This window comes from Aethina tumida, chromosome 6 (assembly GCF_024364675.1).
Source record: "Aethina tumida isolate Nest 87 chromosome 6, icAetTumi1.1, whole genome shotgun sequence".
In the NCBI taxonomy this organism is placed as follows: Eukaryota; Metazoa; Arthropoda; class Insecta; order Coleoptera; family Nitidulidae; genus Aethina; species Aethina tumida.
The window spans coordinates 19,229,013-19,249,497 of NC_065440.1; the positions used below are offsets into that span (position 1 = coordinate 19,229,013).

Below are 20,485 nucleotides of genomic sequence, written 5' to 3' on the forward strand. Positions count from 1 at the left end.
TAGGTTTTTCCTCCTGTGAAATTTTAGCACCGCGTCCGCTAATTGAAGTCACAGTTTGTCCAACCATTTATCTCCAGAAACGATCTGATAGTTACGAGTCAAATGGTAAGTAAGGAAAAAACGCCCCATAAATCGAGTGCACGTCAAACGATCGTTGGGTTCGCGACGAGAAAAAAATCGCAAGGTTCAGGTTCCGCGTGCATTATAAAAACGCACGCTCGCACTTATTGTTATTCAGTGCCAGAGCTTAAGTCTGAAGGGGGACGCACGTATTCTTTTTTTTTTTTCGTAGACCCGCGACAGTTCACCAAAGGCGCGCGTTTGGTTCGTTACCAATTTGTTCCTGGGCGTTGTGGTTCTGAAATTGATTTATTTTTTTGGTGTGGTGGCACGGTTTTTCCCTGTGGCGTTCGGAGAAAGATTATTTTTTTAAACTGGAAAGGTGGGTTGAATTTTAATTTAGTTCATCTTAATTTAATTATTTTGAATATATTTAAATATATAAATTTATATTTTTCAATTTCTAAATTAATAGTTTACTTTGGTAGTTTCAAAATTGTTCAATTTTATTCAAAATTGTCACAACTCTCTTAATTTTATACCAATTTACTTTGGAAGTTTCAGGACTGTCTTAATTTTATACAAAATTGCTTAAAAAAGTTTTCGATCTGTCTTAATTCTATACAGGACTGGTTAAGAAGTTTTGAAACTGTCTTAATTTTATACAGAACTGTTTGAGAAGTTTTAGAACTGTCTTAATTTTAAAAAAATTCGTTTTGGAAGTTTCAGTACTTAATTTTATACAGAATTACTTAAGAAGTTTTAAAACTGTCTTAATTCTGTACAGGCTTGGTTAAGATATTTTAAAACTGTCTTAATTTTATACAGAACTGCTTAAGAAGTTTTAGATCTGTCTTAATTTTATACAGAATTGCTTTAAAAGTTTCATAACTGTCTTAATTTTACATAAATTTACATTGGAAACTTCCAACACATATCTTTACTATGTTAATTTTATACAAATTTGCTTTGGAAGTTTCAGAACTGTCCTAATTTTAATCATAACTGCTTAAGAAGGTTCAGAAGTTTCAAAACTGTTTTAATTATGAACAAAAATGCTTAAAAAGTTTCAAAACTGTCAATTTTAAAAGAAATATATAAGAAATTATATATTTCTATTATTTTTAAAGAAGAAATTTTTTGAAAAATATAAATTTTGAATGAACTTGAAATTTAATTTATAAAAACCATGAATTATACTTACATATCAAGTTGCATAATACATAGTTATTCCATTCAAACAAAGACAATAGTCTGGATTACGCAAAATGTCGCTGACTAACTCAAGAAAATTTTAAATATTTAAACACTTAAAGATCAGGAAATTTAATTTGAAAAAATAACCATGAATTATTCTTAAACAAACTTAATTTGAATAACATTATAGTTATATACTATTCAAACAAAAACAATAGTAAAATTACGATATAAAATGTTGATTAACTTAAGAAAATACTTAAATAAAATTTTCAATGCCAAATCCATTGTAACTTTTCGAATAACAATTGAACGCATCTTAAAAATTCCCCACCGCACATTTTATTTTTGTGTTTCCACGAATGCAACTGTCATACTAAGTGATAAATCAAACAGATTAGATCATAAATGCCTTTTTGTGGCTTCCACAAAATACGAAAATTTCCAACCAGCAACTGTTCAAAATTCAAAGCACATCATCCATGGAACACATTAAATGTGGACCACCAAAAAAACCAGACTAAACATGCAGCGAACTCATCGAGATAATCTGTAGATTTTGTAAAGTGTCTTCTGACCTTGCCTAAGGTCGAAATTAATAAATAGAAGTTGCACATCGACCTTAACTCACGTTGTATTGTGTATTTTTGAGTCTGTCGCGTTTGTTAGCACATTTTTTCTCGTTCACCTCGTCCTCGCTGTTTGCTGTTCAAACAATTCGATTTTTCCCAGCAAATCGACAAACAAAAGAAATTACCTGAACCAAATACCTGAGTGGCAAACCGCAAAACCAAAAGCCATTCGGCCAATTGGAGAAAGAATTAAAGCGGTCTCGTACCGATTTAATTAACTTCTTAATTGTCTATTGTTGGTGTTCAGAAAGAAATCAAATTCGCATGACGGATTTGTTTTGGAGGTGAGAATCATAAATCGTTGCCAAAAAATTACTTTACTCTTTTACCTTGATGTGGTCCCTTTTTATTTTTTAATTTTATTGGATGATTATTCATAATTATTGTTAAAATTATTGACATAAATAAGTTCAAAGATCATTTTTTACGTATTACATTTTTATTTATTATTAAAAACTTTATTATTTTATATATTAATATAAATTTGGTTATTACATAATTACATTTAATTATTAAACGTATTAAGATCATTTTAACATAATCTAACTTGTTTTAATCCCTAATTCCCATTTCCAACTATCGTAACCGGTCAAAGAGTTTCAAAACTGTTTTAATTTAACATAGAATTTTGTCTTAATTTTATAGAAAACTGCTTAGGAAGTTCTAGAACTTTCTTAATTTTATACATAACTGGTTAAAAAGTTTCAGAACTGTCTTAATTTCATATATAACTACTTAGAAAGTTTTACAACTGTCTTAATTTTATAAAAATTGCTTTGGAAGTTCCAGAACTATCTTAATTTTATATAGAACAGGTTAAGGGGTTTCAGAAATCTTTTAATTTCATATATAACTACTTAAAAAGTTTTACAACTGTCTTAATTCTATAGAAAGCAGTTTGGGAAGTTTCAGAACTGTCTGAATTTTATACAGAACTGGTTAAAAAGTTTCAGAACTGTCTTAATTTCATATATAACTACTTAAAATGTTTTACAACGGTCTTAATTTTATAAAAAAAATGTTTTAATATTATACAGAGAAGAAGTTGCACAATTGTCTCACATATTTTAAATTGTTTAAAACAATTATTAATGACTTCATTTACTTATTGCAATTAATTAAAAACAAAGATTAATATCTGATATCATATTCCAGCTAGTTTTATTACCCAAAAACTATATTAAAACATGAATTCGTTTAGTTTGGAGGTCAAAATCAAATCGCTCGCATCAATTGAACACCGCTAATTGTTATTTAACACAACAATTAACCTGATACTAATCAAATAAAAACATGTGTCATTTTTAATATGGGTCATGTACATATATCATAATATTATGATTTCCCCGACCTTCAGATCGCACAATTCAGCACATTTTTTTTTATTCGCTATATACATACGATTCTCGTTGCACAACTTGAAACTTTTCTGAACGTCTTGTGCCGTTATGACCCGATTATGAAAGGCGGCGTGATCGGAATGGGTAAAATGCGATTTTACAGATGACCGAAACGGACGTGCAGAAGTTTTACAAGAACGCCACCGTCTTCCTGACCGGCGGCACCGGCTTCCTCGGCAAGATACTGATCGAGAAGCTGCTGCGCAGCACCGACGTGAAGCTACTCTACATCCTGATCAGGGACAAGAAGGGCAAGGACATTCACAGTCGGATCGACGAACTGTTCGACGACGTCGTAAGCCTTCCGACCCTCTTGGTTCTTTCAATTATTAACTTTCTTTCGTGTTAGATCTTTGACAGATTGAAGGTGGAATGTCCGAAGTTTCGGCACAAAATCGAAGCGATTCCGGGCGACTGTTCCTGCGGCGGTTTGGGTTTGAACTTGATAGACAGACAGAGGATCGTGGCGACGACCAACGTCGTCTTTCACGTTGCCGCCACCGTACGGTTCGACGAGAACTTAAAGCTGGCCTACAGCATCAACGTGAACGCCACCAAAGAGATGCTGGACTTGGCGAGGCAAATGAAAGAGCTCAAAGTATGTTCTAGTGTTCTGTCATCGACTAATTACTGTAATGAATCGATTTTATAGGCAATTATGCACGTCTCAACAGCATATTCTCATTGTCATTTGGAGGAGGTAGAAGAGAAGTTCTATGATCATCCTATAAACTACGAAGAAGTTGGTATCTTGCTGGAGAAACTTACGAAGAATGAAGCAGAAGATTTGACACCAAGGCAAGTGATATAAATAAATATAAATCTGTCTTAAATTTATATAAACTTACTGAGGAAGTTTTAGAACATGCTTACTTTTATACAGAGTTGCCTAGGAAATTTCAAAACTGTCTTAAATATACACAGAATTGCTTAAGAAGTTTTAGAACTGTCTTAATTTTATACAGGACTGGTTAAGAAGTTTTAGAACTGTCTTAATTTTATACTGGACAGGTTAAGAAGTTTCAGAACTGTCTTAGTTTTATACAGGACAGATTAAGAAGTTTTAGAACTGTCTTAGTTTTACACAGGACAGGTTAAGAAGTTTCAGAACTGTCTTAGTTTTATACAGGACAGATTAAGAAGTTTTAGAACTGTCTTAGTTTTACACAGGACAGGTTAAGATGTTTCAGAACTGTCTTAGTTTTATACAGAACTGGTTAAGAAGTTTTAGAACTGTCTTAATTTTATACAGGACTGGTTAAGAAGTTTTAGAACTGTCTTAATTTTATACTGGACAGGTTAAGAAGTTTCAGAACTGTCTTAGTTTTATACAGGACAGATTAAGAAGTTTTAGAACTGTCTTAGTTTTACACAGGACAGGTTAAGATGTTTCAGAACTGTCTTAGTTTTATACAGAACTGGTTAAGAAGTTTTAGAACTGTCTTAATTTTATACAGGACAGGATAAGAAGTTTCAGAACTGTCTTAATTTTGTTCAGAACTGCTTATTTTTATGCAAAATTGTTTATAAAATTCTTTTACTGTCTTAATTTTATACAGTACTGTCCAAGAAGTTTTAATTTATACAGGATCATCTAGAAAAATTGTTATATATAATTGTTCTGTACAAAATTTGTAGTTGTTGATATTGTTAGTTGATTTAAACGTTTTTCAAAGCAGATCCAATCACTAGAAATGTTTTTTAAGTAATTGTACTGATTTTATGATTGTAATTTATTATATTTTCCCATTAAATTTTCGATTAGGATCTTGGGCAAGTGGCCGAACACGTACACGTTCACGAAGGCGCTCGCTGAATCGCTGATCAGGGAGACAGGAAGTGGACTTCCCATCGGCGTGTTCAGACCGGCCATCGGTAAGATGTTTCACGTTCAATTATTTATTACCCGTTCCCGAATGACGTTCGAACGGATTGCTGTTTTCCCGTACACGGAAATCATTTATTGACATTTTTTTTTCTTAATTAATTCATTAAAAACACCGAGCCTATTTCTTGAATTATTTATTTTAAATATTTTTTTTATTAAAAAATTATGGTGAAGGAAAAAATTATTAGTCTAAATTAATCTAAAAAATGAAGGACAAGGTGAAGGAAATTTTTTTGATCTGGACTTTAACTGATGCTAAACCGATGATAATTAAGTTAACCATAATCCAATAAACTATAATTAATTAATACGATCCAATTCATGTTGTTAATGCCACTTTTTCTATGATGCCCAATTATAATTGAGTTAAAATTGATTCACAATATATTAATCTATTAAATATATTGAATAATTTTAACATTAGAGATGTTGAAGTTGTTTTGTACTAATTTTATGGCCATTCAAATAATTTATCTCAATTCGAAACGCAGTCGAATTAAATTTGCATTTTACGACATGATTTTGAACTTGGAAATAGTTGTTTATAATTTGTTAATTATAGAAACCACTAATTTTACATAATTTTTATTGTGTAACATTTAGTTACAAGTTCTTAGCTATTTTGTTAATGCTATCCCTGCGTTCGTCTCAAATACAACTAAAGTAATTTAAATAATTCCATTGAATTTAAAATGCTACAATTATCAACCTTTAAACTTGTCCTACAAGTATTGCCCTTGCAAATAACCTTCCTAAATTCAAAAATATATTCAATTACCACCATCAATATTCTTCTAAACTTGCTTTAACAATTCACGACTTCTCTATCAACCTGTTTTGGTGTCCCAGTCCTGTCAACGTACAAGGAACCAATTCCTGGATGGGTGGACAACATGTACGGTCCAACAGGAGTCTGTGCCGGATGCGCATCGGGCCTTCTTCGTGTGACCATCATCGACTCAGGCAAAACCGCCGATCTTGTGCCAGTAGACACTTGCGTCGCCGGACTGATAGCCTCCGCCTGGGACGTCGGCACCAAAACAATCGAAAGGTACTTACCCACATTCCCTTGTGACTTTGATTAACTTTTTCTCACAGAACTTCAGAGAACATCCCGATCTACAACTACGTATCCTCTCCCGAGAGTCCGTTGCTTTGGGGTGAGTACCAGGCCATCAACGTCTACCACGGCACCAGGTTCCCACTATCCAACTTCTTTTGGTCCACGAACATTACCACGACAACCGATAAACGAGTCTACAACTTCCTGACAATTTTGTATCACATCTTACCGGCCCTGTTCTTCGACACTTTGGCCTTAGTAACCGGTCACAAGCCGAGGCTGCTGAAGATGTACAAGAAGATCCACAAGCTCATCTCCGTCATCAACTATTTCTGCGTCAGGGAATGGAAGTTCTCCAACGACAACGTGCAGAAGTTGTACCTAAAATTAAGCCCCGAAGATCGAAAGTTGTTTCCGGTGTCAATGGAGAACGTTAACTGGATGATGTTCTTCAAAAACTACTTCTTGGGCATGAGGAGGTACTTGTTAAAAGATCCTGATTCTACAATACAAACGGCCAAGATCAAATTGGAACGAATACAATGGATCGACACTGTTTTGATCACCATTCTGAAGTCGTGTCTTGTGATACTAGGTTACTATTTCTTTTCGAAGTTGGTGTATTAAATCGAATTTTTTTTATTGTATATTTGTACATAGTAGTTAAGTGTTATGGTAATTTTGAGCTTGGAGTAGCTTTAGTTTTAGGAGCGGCTTCAAAGATCAATAAATGATCAAATATAATACCTTTGTTTTACTGATTCAACACCAAATTAACCCCATTAACAAAACACAAATAAAACAACAGTAATAAATAAATAATTTATTAAGCAAAATTTGCGTCATCATCGTACTTACTCATCACAACCTTCTTTGGCAACTGTTTCTTGAATCCATCTTCAATTTCATGCAAAGTCTTCCCTCTAGTCTCGGGCAAGAAAGCAACCACAAAAATCGTACCAACAATAGCTACAGAAGCATACACCAAAAACGTACCGTACGAACCTAATTCCATGAACATGCCGGGTGTCGTTTTGACAACAGAAAACGACGAGATTAACGCCATGAATGAACTGATGGCGCTCCCTACGCTTCGGTGTTTCAGTGGGAACACCTCTCCTATCATCGACCAAGGAAGTGGTACAAAGCCTATTTGGATGAACGATATGTACAAAATCAAAGCTGTTAGGGGGATGTAATTGTGGTGGCTTAAGTTTGGATATAGACTGTTTAAATAGGTGTAACAGGATAAAATTGCCATGGAAATGAAGGTGCCAGTCCCACTGATAATGGCTAGTGGCCTTCTATTGAATTTTCTGAGCAAAACACAGGCTAAGACACTGATTAAAACTCGGATGAAATCCACAATGAGCATAGCCAGGTACTCGTCGAAGTTGCTTAAAGTCTGCTCCAGAATGGACACAGTGTAGAAAGCTATTGCGTTCACTCCAGCCCACTGATTAGCCACGATGAACACGACTATGATTGCTAAAGGCTTCAGGAATTCAGGCACCAAGTACTCTTTGATTAAATGCAGGAACTTCGGCTTTTCCTCGTCAAGTTTTGGTTGCTTTTCCAATAAGATTTGGAGCTCAGCTTTCGCTTCATCCGAGCTTCCTCTGCACCAATAAAAGGCTCGTTCAGCTTCTTCAATTCGCCCCTTTTTCACCAACCAAGCTGGTGACTCAGGAACGAACACCAACAACAACAAACTCACAACAGGAATCGAGGCACAGATCAAAGCAGTTGTTTGCCAAGTTGTGAACGTACCAATTAGATGGACCACAAACAACCCGAAAGCCACGGAAAACGAAATGGTGGCCAACAGGAAGCTCCTAACGGAAGGGCTGGAGGTCTCCCCGATGTAAACGCCAGTTGCTGATCCCAAAACACCACAACAAAGACCTGAAACCTTTGTTTAATCAACTGTACTGTTCGGTTTTATGAGTTTTTACCTGTGGTAAAACGTCCCAGCAATATCACTTCAATCCTCTGGGCCAAATATATCAACATCCACCCTAAAAATAGGGCGGGACATGTGATGATGTGGGTGTTCCTTCTGCCGAACATTTCGATGAGGAAACCACCTAAAATGCATCCAAAAGCCATCGGTAAAGCGGCCATTGAGGCTATCCATGAGGATTGTGTTTCGTCCACTTGTAAAAAGGTCTTCAGTTGGGGCAAGAGGGTTGCTGAATAACCCAACGTTGTCCCAAAGCCGATGGTCAGCAGCAAAGGACCCAAAGATAAGATAACCTGTAAGGAAAGTTTTCAAGATCTTTGCCAAAGTTTGTTGATTTGTAGATTACGTTTTTTGACATTAATGCTACTTGTACTGAATTTTTTCAACATGTGTGTTTGTGGAGGAATTTAGAAGATAACGACATAATTTTGTTGTTTTAATTGTTATCTTGTCTTAATATTTACCTGATTTAAAGTTGGAGAAAAACATCGTTTTCCTTCTTCCGTGTCTTCATTTTGTTTTCGACGTTTGCAACTTGATAATATTATATTGAAAATATCTTTCGTAACACTGTAAATATTTTGTTAATTAATTGTTATTCTTCCTGTTTGACCAAGTACAATGTTTAAACAAATTTATGCAAAATTCCAAGATAATATTTGTACAATTACTTGTTTTAATTGTTTACTCAAGTACAATTTAATGCGCATGAGCAGATTATCTGCATTTTTATTGATTGTTAAATTTCCTTCGTTCAAGTTAATACAATGTTTGAATAAATCTATTTAAAGGTAAACAATTGTGTTGATTTTTTAAGTAAGTGCATTTTTAAACAAAGAAATCATTTCCTTGTAATTTAAAATGAACAAGTTATACTAAATAAATATTTAACACTTTCTAAAACAACCAGGAAAAACGTCACACAATTTATGTAATATCAATATTAAACAAGTAATATAAATAAATATTCAACACTTACATTTTCATATTTGGAACAGTTTTCATTACAGGTTCAAGGTTAATTAGCTAAACAAATAATCACGTTCTGAAAGACGGGCACATTTCATCAAGCTAGTGATTGTTTCTTGCAAGTTGTAGGACGTAAACTGACTGATTTGAATGTGTGCACACTTTCCCTTTCCTTCCACACAGTAAAAGTGGAAGATGTAAAAGAAAGTTCAATTAATCAAGTTGAGAGATGAGTTCAAGGTTTAAATAAAAATTTAACAACAACAATATTGGCAGTGTGAACTGAAAAAATAAATAGAAAAATATTAGAACGAAGATTTAGAATAGAACTGATGAAATTATTTATGATATGAAGTAATAAATGAAAATATATGATATATATTATCATAGTGATAAAATAAAATAAATGAAATGAAATAAAATAAAATAAGATAAACTAATTAATTATTATAAAAATTTGAATTAAATCGATTGATTTAATAAAATTATATAAAGATAACAATTATTTTTAAAATAATTTGTGTAATTAAAATTGTTCCAAGGACGTTGATAATCTTAAACTGTTAAAAATAAATGATGTGGGCAAACAAATTTAGAAAACACGTGTTGTCTAATCCACATGTAAATGTTAAATAATCTTAATGTTAATCATTCGTAATGATATCATGTGCATTACAACAATAAATCAGTCTTTATTGGGGGGTCGTGTCAAACATTAATCAAATCAAATTACAAAAAATGGGGGAAGTTAAGAAACAATGGGTCCCACCAAGAATCAGACAAGTAAGTAATTTAGATGACTTACAACCTCTTAACAACAATGGTTTTTGATAGTGTTTCGTGGCCATGGGTCCAGTACTGATAACCACCAGCCTCGGAATGTCGGAAGGCTACTCCTCGATCCTCCTCCCCCAACTGGCGGCCACCAACTTCGTACCAACCGATGAATCCACCTCGTCGTGGATCGCAGCCATGGGCGCCCTTCCAATGCCCTTAGGCTGCATACTGGGAGGCTATCTGATGGAGGTGATAGGCAGAAAGACCATCCACATGGCCGCCTGCCTTCCCTGCACCTTTGGCTGGCTGGCCATCTGTTTCGCTTACAATTTGGAGCTGATACTGTTCGGCAGGTTCCTGACCGGACTGTCGGTGGGGCTCCTGGGCCCCCCCACCGGGGTCTACATGAGTGAGACCTCCGAACCGAAGTTTAGGGGGTTTTTGTTGGCCTTCATTTCGTTTGCCATTGCCTTTGGGATTTTCCTGTCGCATTTACTCGGCACTTTCTGGACGTGGCAAAGTACCGCCTTGTTCAGCAGTTTCTTTCCGATTATTTGTTTGGTGTTCATGTATTTTGCTCCGGAGTCGCCGACGTTTTTGGCCAAAAAGGGGAAGATCGAGGAGGCCACCAAAGCCTTCTATTGGTGCAGAGGTGAACAACCACTTTGTTACTGCACTGCAAACGCTAATGGTGACTGTTGTAGGTTACTCCGAAGAGGCGCAAGACGAACTTGACGAAGTAATACGTCGACAAACTAAAATATCCAACGAACCGACCAAATCCTTAAAAGAAACGTTGGTGGACCTCAAAAAACCTGAATTCATCAAACCGTTGATAATATTAATCGTGTTCTTTTGTACCATGCAATGGTCAGGCAACAATGCCATGTCTTTCTACTCCGTTTCGATAATGAGGGACACAATTGGGGGAAACATGGATGAGTACCTCTCAATGTTAATAGTAGACACCATAAGGTTGTTGAGTTCAATTCTGGCATGTTGGGTGAGCAAAGTAATGGGCAGAAGGCCGTTAATGATTGTCAGCGGTTTTGGCACCTCCATCTCGTTATTCGTGCTCGCCGGCTTCAGTTTCACCACCCAGTTTTATCCTGAAGTCAGCACTTATGTTGCCATACCATTAACTGCCATGGTTACCTATATGACTTTCTTAACAGTGGGTAAGTTGCCACAGATAACTGTATGTTTATATATAACTTTAATGTTTTAATTTAAGGTCTTGTGCCACTTCCTTGGACAATGATGGGTGAAGTTTTTCCATTAGCAAACAGAGGAATTGGTTCAGCAATTTCTTCCATGGTTAACTATGGCATGATCTTCGTGGTTGTCAAGCTAACGCCTGGAATGTTTCTAAACTTGGGCACCCATGGAACATTTTTCACCTACGGAATATGCACGTGTTTAGGGATAATTTTATTAATATTTTTCTTACCGGAAACCAAAGATAAACCTTTACATGTGATTGAAGACCACTTCAAATCGAAACCAAAGCACTAACACTTGTTAATTTAATTTATTACTTTAATAAAACAAAATGACTGGATGGATGCTCCATGTTAATTTAATTTAATAAAACATCTTATTGATTGGACAAACTGAAGGCTTCATTTAAGCGTTCCATTTGAAAAACAGGTGTTAAAAGGTCAAACGAAAAATGTCAGGTGTAGCTACCCCAGTTGAATTTGACGCGGTGCCATATGTCGATATCTCTTGTTTGTATCGAACGAATTGCCGCATGTTTCACCGGTCACTTTTTCAAGTTAACCATGATCTTGCAACCGGTTAACGTGCAACTCACTAAAGTCCACTATTATGACAAGTTGAAAGGTATCAAAACCGTTTCTAGAGAAGTTTTCGAAAATGAATTCAACAGAAATGTTGTCATTAAGAGTAACATCTTCGGACACAAGTGGGTTTTAAAAGTGAACGAACAAGAGTCGTGCAAGAAGAAAAGTAGATTGAAGCTGGTTGTTTATGTACTAGTTTGTTGCTGTATCATCATAGCTGTTTCTTTTGGAGTATTTTTATCAATTGGTAAGTACCCACATCAGTACTACCTCCAGTTTGTTAAGTTGTCGTTGTTTTCAGAACGTAGATTCATAAATCCAAACAAAACACTACAAAAAACAACCATTAAAAACTACCAGACGACTGTAAAACCAGCCAAGACAATACAAAATATAACTCTTCCAAAATTGTATCTTCCATCACGTTCGTTTTGCAAAAACTGCACCAACGAAGAAGTCTGTTTGAAAATTGAAGAAAGCCACAAGCCAAAATGTCACAGAATTCTCAACAAGAAAGATCCAACGGGTTGTGGAGGAGTCTGCAAGATAAACGTGCAGTTCTGTCAATTACTAGACAATAAAAGCAAAGTGTATCAATGTTCCAACCTTAAGAACACCCTCAAGTGTTCTGGTGACAGTTTCAATTGTGGTAACAGATGTATCAAAACCGTGAAGAAGTGCGATGGAATATTTCATTGTTCCAACAAGTCAGACGAGGAGAACTGTGGTAAAACCTTTTCAATTAACACCCAGCTGGTTGTTCTTCAAATTATTTTATAGATTGCGACTTGAAAACCCATTTCCACTGTGGCAACTCCACGTCTTGTCTTTCCAACGAGAAAAAATGTGATGGAGTCATTGATTGTTGGGACAAAACTGATGAAATCAACTGCCAAAGAAGTAAATTGAATGATTTTTGTGAACCGAATGAACAATTAAATGTTGCAGGTTGTGGACCAAACGAGTTTCCTTGCAGGAACGGAGTTTGTGTAGGGAAGGAGAAGTTCTGTGATGGATTTAAAGACTGCACCGACGATTCAGACGAACCTCAGGGTTGTATTTTGTGATCAAGTTGAGAATGAACGAGTTTTATTTTTGTAGAACGTATTTTGAATACATGAAATATCCCCTGTGATGCGGTCGTCTCATTTGCCTTTCTTCAGTGGAGAATAAAATGACAACTTTAGTTGATTTTGTGCAAATGTTATTTTATTATATCACAATAGTATTTACAAGCACTTACACGTATGTCATATATAATATATTCACTTTTATCATATAAAATAATCCCGATTGACAGAATCTAACATACAAGGTGCGGAGAAACAATTCTTTTAATTTAAAGGTAAAATACAATGGCAACAATATTTTTTTAAAGGGGGGTGAAAATCATTTACACTGAACTATTTACAATTGTTCACTCTTTAGTTTCCGAATGGTTAATAGTTTTGAAATGAAGCTGTACCGCATACGTATATATAGACACAATTCTTTAAAACTTTGAGCTGATTACAGATTTATTTTTTTAGCGTTTTGATATGTTAATTTATTTAAAATGAACCCAAGTCGAGAAGGTGCAATTAACGTGTTAATTTGCACGTTTTCGTCGCACGTTTAAAAAAATAATCGTCTAAAGTTACAGTTTTTTTACTAATTTTACAATTGCGGGGTTCCCCCATTTTTTTCTATCTATTTAGTATTATCTATATATGGCCGGCAAGTATCTAGATTTCCTTATATTTTAGTACAGTCCGAAACACACTGTGGATTAAATTTTCGAGCCACTAAAAATTCAGATCCTATATACAATTGATTATTCCTAATAATAAAACAAATCTGAAACGTTCATCGTTCCTCTTACAACTTTTTTTATCCACTAATTTATATTATAGTCAACAACTTTGTTTTTTTTTGCTTAGTATTATTATAATAATAATAGTTACATAAGTTTTTACAGCTTACACTGAATCGGAAAATCACAAAAGCCTCCTCGCATATTTACAACAAGCTCTCAACAAATCTTCGAGGAACACAAATTCCAAATCCGACAATCGCTTCAAAACATTTATAAAATCAAATCGATTGTAGGAGTTGCGTTAACAATTGTTTTAGGTAAAAATTAACTAACACACCTAAATTGTTTTGGCTGCAAACGTTAACCGACCAAAAATAAAATATAAATAATATTATCATAACAATGCGTTGTTGAGGGTTCGTAGTACAATTGTATTGCTTCTAACCAATAACAGTTTAAGAAATAGTAAACGAATTATTATTATTGCACGTCCCCAGTTAAAATTTACAGCCAATCTCCCGTTTTTGTCGATTGATTTGTCAGATTTTGACCGTCCGTGCTGCACCGAAATCAAATCTCTTGCCATACTGCACCTCAGCCATCACTTGGAAACATGAACACTGTCTTAAGTCACTTTACCCAATGAAAAGCATCAGTTTAAACAAAAAATGGGGTTGTCATAAGTTTACACGAATTGTTGTCTTTGTTTCATTTGGAAACATGCAGACAAACAGTACAAACATTCTAAACTAGAAATGATAGCTGAGGTCACGCTGGGCAAGAGATCAGCGATTTCTAGTCGGGAGTGGTGTTCTTTAGACCAGCACGTCCCTGACCGTATATTACGCTATGGAGCTGCCGGACATCGTGGTGATGCACTTCTTCTCGCACGAGTCCGTGTTCTCCGAATTGCTCCTGACCGCTTTAGGAGTGCCGGGCGCCGTCTGCTCAATCGTCTCCGTGTTGTTGTTGGTGGAGGCACGTCTGGAGACCTCTCTGGCGGCGGTGCGCACGTCGAACACGCTGCACTCGCTCTCCAGATCGCTGCCCTCCAATTGCAACACGTTCAGCTGCAAAATCAACCGTTGTAGACCGAAGGTGGGGGGCGATTTGGTTGGTTTTACCTGTCGGGCGTTGAGGAAGAGCTCGCTGGAGTCGGAGCCGCAGCTGGAGCTTTCGCTTAGCTCGGTGGTGAACTTCCTCTGGGCCCGGGGACTTGGTGGCGGACGTCTGGTGCACACCTGGGCTTGTATGTGCTCGCACACGCGCCTGAATCGTCTTATATTGCCTGCAATTTGTAAAGTTAAAGCAGAAACTCCATTATTTTGGAATCTTACCAGATAACAAGGTGAAGGTGATGGCGTACAAGTGTTCTTTGGCATTATCCGTGCTTTGTTTCGTTATAGTGGAGATGTCCACTTGAAATCTGACCTGCCTTTGGAACATTGCAGGTCCTGTTGTACCTCTCTTGTACTCCACCCTGAAGGACATTGGACTTGACACTGAATGGCTCAATTCTGCTATCTACAATCAAAAAACCATTAAGTAGTTATTATAACTTGAAAAGGGACAAAAAAGTTACCGATAGAAAGGCGTGAATTAAGTCAGCTTTGACTGAAGCTAAAGGTTTGCCCTTAACTAAAATAGTAAAAGTTTCATCCTTTTCTGTGGTCATAAGACTGCCAAACCACGACTTTTTGGTAAGTTCTGGCGACGACTCAGGAGTCAAGTGCACCTCCTCCGACGAAGCTACAAGAACAACACAGTTAACAACTGTATTTAATGAAGTTACACAACATTTATACCTTGTAGTTTCCTTCGGTGAAACCTAGGTGAGCCCAGGAAGCTGTTCTTGATGGTAGTCAGCCTGGATCGCCAGTGGTGGCTGCCACTGGAGTGCGGTGAGCCCGGCGGAGTCATGGGAGTGAGGATACTCGGTCCCGTGACTAAGTTGGCGTCGTTTTCGGGTGACGTGAGCGACATGACGGACGTGCCACCGCTGCTGTTCGCCCTGTGGTGTGTGGGGGTGGTGGGCGGCGGCGTGACCGTCACGTGGGTATTGGGGCTCATGTGCGTCGAGCTCCGGTGCGGATGGTGGGATGGGGTGCGACCGCTGACCGGCGACGACATTCCGGCTGAAACATCCGACGACGATTAGAAACAAAGTAAACAATAAGAAAAACGTTGCACTTACAGTGAGTGTTGGTGGGTGTGATGGTGCTGTTGAAGAGCACAGGACTAGAAGCGCCAGACGAAGATCTAGTTGGTGAATGGATGCTGAGACTGCTGTGTGTGGAGCCAGTCGAGGGGCTCCTCCTCGCGTGGTGCCTCCTGCAACAACAAAACGTTCACTTCCATCCTGAAATCAGTTAACAAAGTTATTACTTGTAGTGTGATCTTCTGGGCGTCAATGGCGACCCTTCGCTGATCTGCCCGAACTGCAACGTGTTCTGTCCGTTAACCCTGCAAGTGTCGATTCGTTTCTTGGGTGGATCGGTGGATTCGGCACATCTGATTCTCAGCATCGAATCTGTTTCGTCCTCGTAAGCTGGTCTTCTCCGCTTCCTGTCCAACAGCAAGAAATAAATGACTTTCTCGGTGTTGTGACTGGGACTCAAGAGATGTTGGATGAGTTTCTCCTTCTCCTTGAAACAACCCAGGCTGCAAATTGCTTGAAGGACATCCGGATCGACCGCATCGATGGAGGGGAGGACGTGCGTTTGCACCACCTCCATCATGGGCAGTTCCAGCTCCAGTTCACCCTTTCCACCCGCCGTTACCCAAGGATGTTTGTTAATTTCAGCCAACTAAAACACGATTTGTTAACAACAGGTTGGATTCAGGTGTAATTTAGGTTACAGTTAAACGTTTTTCGGGGTTGACCTCAATCATGCCCCGCAGGAGACTTTGACAGTCGGGCGGCACGAAATGGGGGATGTGGAACACACCCCGCTTAACCTTTTCTAACAATTGTCTCAGGTTGTCGTCGTCGAAGGGTAAAGCACCAACAAGGAGGGCGTAGAGTATAACGCCGCATGACCAAACGTCAGCTCTTCTTCCGTCGTATTTTTCACCCTGTTAGATGCAAAACGATGATTATATTAAAGAGAGGTGATGGTGTGAAGGGTCTTACTCGTATAACTTCCGGGCAAGCGTAATGGGGTGATCCACAACTAGTTTCGAGCATAGAACCCATCGGTTGTAAAGATGCCATGCCAAAATCAGCGATTTTAATGTTGTTCTTTTCGTCCAGCAGTAGATTTTCAGGCTTTAAATCTCTATGACTAAAAACAACAATATATAGAATTAGATTTTCTAATAATCAATCAATTAATTACCAAATGGAGTGACTGTGACAAAAGTCGAGGGCGGATATGATTTGTCTGAAGAACCTTCTCGCCTCCTTTGGAGTCAGTCTCCCTTTTTTGACTAGATAATCGAACAGTTCACCCCCAGAAACATGTTCCAACACCAAATATCTGAAATAAGAGCCATTAATGTTTTTCCTTTTACTCAAATTGAAGTACACTTACAAATACTTCTTGTTTTCATAAACATCAGTCAGTCCCAGAACGTGCGGATGATCAATTAATTTCATAATCGCTATTTCTCGTTCAACCTTAAATATAAAATATGACAGTGAGGTTTAAAAAGGAGGAAATTAAGGAACATACTTTCATCAAGACGCTTTCACTTAATTTTTCCCTGTTTATTATTTTAATTGCCACCTTTTTGCCAGTCACACAGTGAACTCCCAACTTCACCAAACCTAAAACAAATCATTAATAATAAATTAAAACAATCATTGTCGGTTTGAGGTATAACCCCCGATCTTTAATAAATATATAAAAAATATTGACTTCTTAACTAAAAAATAATCACTTTATTAAAGGAATTGGAACAATGTGTAGGATAAATCTTAATAAAATATTAATTTTTAATGGGAATCGAATTGAGTAGTAAGCTTCTTAAGATTATTAGAAGCTATTTATAACTAATAACTAATCAAATTAGAATATACGTATTAAATTTTAATAAGAAAGTATTAGTGTATATATTTTTAATGAGGCTAAGTAATAAGCTTCTTAAGATTATTGAAAGTACCAGAAATAAGAAAATAATCAACTTATAAAATAATAAAGATTAAATTATAAAAATGGGATTTGAGGAAGAAACAGATAGGTACATTTTTAATGTGAAAGATTATTAAAATATTCCGGTACCAGTTTGTCCTTTTCCTAAAGTTTTCTCGAGTCGGTAGGGCCCGACGTACTGGTGCACCTCGGCCTGCGGGTTGGTGTTCTCCTTCTGCATTTTCCTGCGGTGCTCCTTGTCACAACGTCTCGACATAAAAACACCCTTGTGCCATCCTCCGGTGCCAAGAAACTGTACGGTGAACTTTAGTCAGCGCTACTATTTGATATGCGTTTATCCGAATATTATTTGTAGCGCTTTTTCATATTGGTTTCGGACGAATACACGCACATTATCGTTGACAGGCTGATGTTATTATTAAATGTTTAACGCGTTGCAAAGCACTTTTGCTCCGTTTCATTTTTTACACTGTTCACATGTGCCGTTTAACGAGTGAATGCGTGGGGTTGTTCAGGTTTCTGAGACGGTTTCTGCTGTGAATGTGGCGAATTGACAGAGAAACGGTGTTTCGTGCCTCAGCAGGAATTATTAGACTGTAGGGTGGGAAATGGAAAATCAATATTCTGGTGAAACCACCCCTAGTGTTAAACTCCCTGTCATTCGATGAAATTTAAACGTTCAAATTAATTTTGCCAAGTTTTTCAATGCGTTTTATAATAAACCACAGTAAATTCAATATATTTTATTTATTTCTTTTTGTTGATGTAGACACATTTAACAATTAAAATAATCATATTTGAGAATAATCTAAATTTCAAGAAGAATTTAAATAAAACGAACAAAAGGCTCTAAATATTTATTGTTCAAATAATATTGCAATAATTCTCTTTTATAACAATATACTTTAAATCCTATAAAAAGTCACTGTATTTTGGCAACAATCAAATAGTGGTTTTTAATGTATAGACAACCAACCACGAATTACGTTGATTAATTTTAATAAATTTCTGTTAATATTGTTTTTAATGTATAATTGTGCCTTTTAAATACAATTGTGTAAAGTAATATTGTATAAATTGGTCAATTTATGCCTAAAAAAATTTAAAACTTATCTACTTTTTAAAAATTTAAGGTTATGGCTCTAGACGTTTCATGTGTAGACAAATTTATACAAAGATTTAAATAAAACACAGCACACTATTTTCAAAATTATACCATTAAATTTAAATAATTTTGCAATGCTCTTGACATATGATATTTAATAAATTAACAGTTTTAACAAATTCTAGCATCAGCGGATTTTTAGTATTCTAACCTTTAAACGGTTATATATTTGTTTCCAATTGGAGGGAAAATCTCTCTCTTAATTCTTGTTATCCAATAATTTTCCAAGTGTTTTCAAATAAAAATGGATGAAATGGATGTGGACGTTGTTCCTCAGACCTCCAAGAAAGCTTCCACGTACAAAAAACACAACACGAACGTTCCATGGTAAAAATTCTCTTCACAATTAATAATGAGAAAAAAATATATTAGATTTTAGGATAGAAAAGTATCGTCCTCAAAAGTTTGACGAAATTGTAGGCAATGTGGACACGTTACAACGTCTGGAGATCTTCTCCAAACAAGGAAACGTCCCCAACATTATCATAGCAGTATGTACACGACCACTGAATGTTTACCATTAATCAAAAGCATTTTATGGTGTTTTAGGGGCCTCCTGGTGTGGGAAAAACAACTACGATATTATGTTTGGCTCGTATTTTACTGGGTGATGCATTTAAAGATGCCGTACTTGAATTGAATGCCTCAAATGAAAGGGGTATTGATGTGATTCGTAACAAAGTCAAAACTTTTGCTCAACAAAAAGTCACACTACCTCCTGGACGCCACAAAATTATAATACTCGACGAAGTCGACAGGTTTGCGTCAGTAAATGTTAATTCATTTATAATTAAAATATTTATTTTAGTATGACTGATGGTGCACAGCAAGCTTTAAGAAGAATCATGGAGATTTACAGCAACACCACAAGATTTGCGTTGGCGTGCAACTACAGTGAAAAAGTAATAGAACCAATACAATCCCGATGTGCCATTTTAAGATACTCCAAACTTACTGATGAACAAGTTTTGGCTCGTATAGTAACAATTGCCAAACAAGAAAATGTATTTAAAGCATGATTTACTTAAATTCAATTTACAACATTTAAATTTTAGATTAATTATACTACAGATGGCTTGGAGGCGATCGTGTTTTCGGCGCAAGGCGACATGAGACAAGCATTGAACAATCTGCAGTCGACTTGTAACGGTTTTGGCGTCGTTAATCAGGAAAATGTTTTTAAAGTATGCGACGAACCGCACCCACTTTTGGTCAAGGAAATGCTCAACCACTGCATCTATGGAGAACTTCGAAAGGCTTACAAGGTACCCAAGTTTACTTTAGTTGTTGATTATTCTTAATATTCGTTGTTTTAGATTATTGAGCACTTGTGGAATTTAGGATACGCCGCCGAGGACATAATAAAAAACATATTTAAGGTGTGCAAAAATTTAGACATGGATGAACCTTTGAAGCTCAAGTTTATTAAAGAAATTGGAGTCACTCATATTAAAGTTGTTGATGGCATGGGCACTTTGATACAACTATCCGGATTATTGGCGAGGCTTTGCATTGCTTCTGCTGGATTACTGGATAAATAATTATTTCTAGTACCATTTATTGTTTATACTATTGTTTAATTAAATTGTACCTTTATTGTCTTTTTAATCTCATTTTTAATGCATTAAATAATTTTGATGAAATTAAATCAAGTGATATTACTAAAAAAATACACGC

The 20,485-nt window shown here is 36.3% G+C and overlaps 6 protein-coding genes across 7 annotated transcripts; 4 read left to right on the top strand and 2 right to left on the bottom strand.

The window, feature by feature from the left end:
* The first annotated feature begins 168 nt into the window (after window positions 1-168).
* On the top strand, window positions 169-6,980 carry LOC109603243 (fatty acyl-CoA reductase wat). Its single transcript, XM_020019721.2, has 7 exons — window positions 169-442; window positions 3,393-3,584; window positions 3,639-3,887; window positions 3,942-4,087; window positions 5,055-5,164; window positions 6,027-6,228; window positions 6,276-6,980. Exons 2-7 carry the CDS (start codon window positions 3,393-3,395, stop codon window positions 6,865-6,867), a joined length of 1,491 nt encoding a protein of 496 aa, XP_019875280.1. The 5' UTR covers window positions 169-442; the 3' UTR covers window positions 6,868-6,980.
* Window positions 6,981-7,050: 70 nt separating this feature from the next.
* Window positions 7,051-9,406, bottom strand: LOC109603246 (facilitated trehalose transporter Tret1-2 homolog). The gene is made up of 4 exons (XM_020019723.2): window positions 9,183-9,406; window positions 8,668-8,773; window positions 8,196-8,496; window positions 7,051-8,145 (listed from the first exon to the last, which is right to left on the bottom strand). The coding sequence occupies exons 1-4, from the start codon at window positions 9,206-9,208 to the stop codon at window positions 7,067-7,069; spliced, it is 1,512 nt and encodes a 503-aa protein (XP_019875282.1). The 5' UTR covers window positions 9,209-9,406; the 3' UTR covers window positions 7,051-7,066.
* A 278-nt stretch (window positions 9,407-9,684) lies between these two features.
* On the top strand, window positions 9,685-11,503 carry LOC109603247 (facilitated trehalose transporter Tret1-like). Its single transcript, XM_020019724.2, has 4 exons — window positions 9,685-9,955; window positions 10,007-10,601; window positions 10,654-11,127; window positions 11,184-11,503. Exons 1-4 carry the CDS (start codon window positions 9,911-9,913, stop codon window positions 11,462-11,464), a joined length of 1,395 nt encoding a protein of 464 aa, XP_019875283.2. The 5' UTR covers window positions 9,685-9,910; the 3' UTR covers window positions 11,465-11,503.
* A 45-nt stretch (window positions 11,504-11,548) lies between these two features.
* On the top strand, window positions 11,549-12,925 carry LOC109603229 (LDL receptor repeat-containing protein egg-1). Its single transcript, XM_020019707.2, has 4 exons — window positions 11,549-12,001; window positions 12,056-12,481; window positions 12,535-12,654; window positions 12,703-12,925. The coding sequence occupies exons 1-4, from the start codon at window positions 11,665-11,667 to the stop codon at window positions 12,819-12,821; spliced, it is 1,002 nt and encodes a 333-aa protein (XP_019875266.2). The 5' UTR covers window positions 11,549-11,664; the 3' UTR covers window positions 12,822-12,925.
* Window positions 12,926-12,942: 17 nt separating this feature from the next.
* On the bottom strand, window positions 12,943-18,192 carry LOC109600148 (serine/threonine-protein kinase BRSK2). 2 transcript variants are annotated; one of them, XM_020016234.2, is made up of 13 exons: window positions 17,773-18,192; window positions 17,224-17,318; window positions 17,083-17,168; window positions 16,888-17,028; window positions 16,683-16,833; window positions 16,409-16,624; window positions 15,935-16,356; window positions 15,744-15,880; window positions 15,355-15,684; window positions 15,132-15,298; window positions 14,887-15,073; window positions 14,674-14,837; window positions 12,943-14,619 (listed from the first exon to the last, which is right to left on the bottom strand). In XM_020016234.2, exons 1-13 carry the CDS (start codon window positions 17,897-17,899, stop codon window positions 14,392-14,394), a joined length of 2,451 nt encoding a protein of 816 aa, XP_019871793.1. In that variant the 5' UTR covers window positions 17,900-18,192; the 3' UTR covers window positions 12,943-14,391. The 2 variants fall into 2 exon arrangements, with proteins under 2 accessions (XP_019871793.1, XP_019871792.1); XM_020016233.2 differs by having other exon boundaries at window positions 12,943-14,837.
* A 642-nt stretch (window positions 18,193-18,834) lies between these two features.
* Window positions 18,835-20,416, top strand: LOC109603252 (replication factor C subunit 2). Its single transcript, XM_020019730.2, has 6 exons — window positions 18,835-19,135; window positions 19,188-19,299; window positions 19,358-19,566; window positions 19,617-19,812; window positions 19,864-20,073; window positions 20,125-20,416. The coding sequence occupies exons 1-6, from the start codon at window positions 19,053-19,055 to the stop codon at window positions 20,347-20,349; spliced, it is 1,035 nt and encodes a 344-aa protein (XP_019875289.1). The 5' UTR covers window positions 18,835-19,052; the 3' UTR covers window positions 20,350-20,416.
* Window positions 20,417-20,485: the final 69 nt, after the last annotated feature.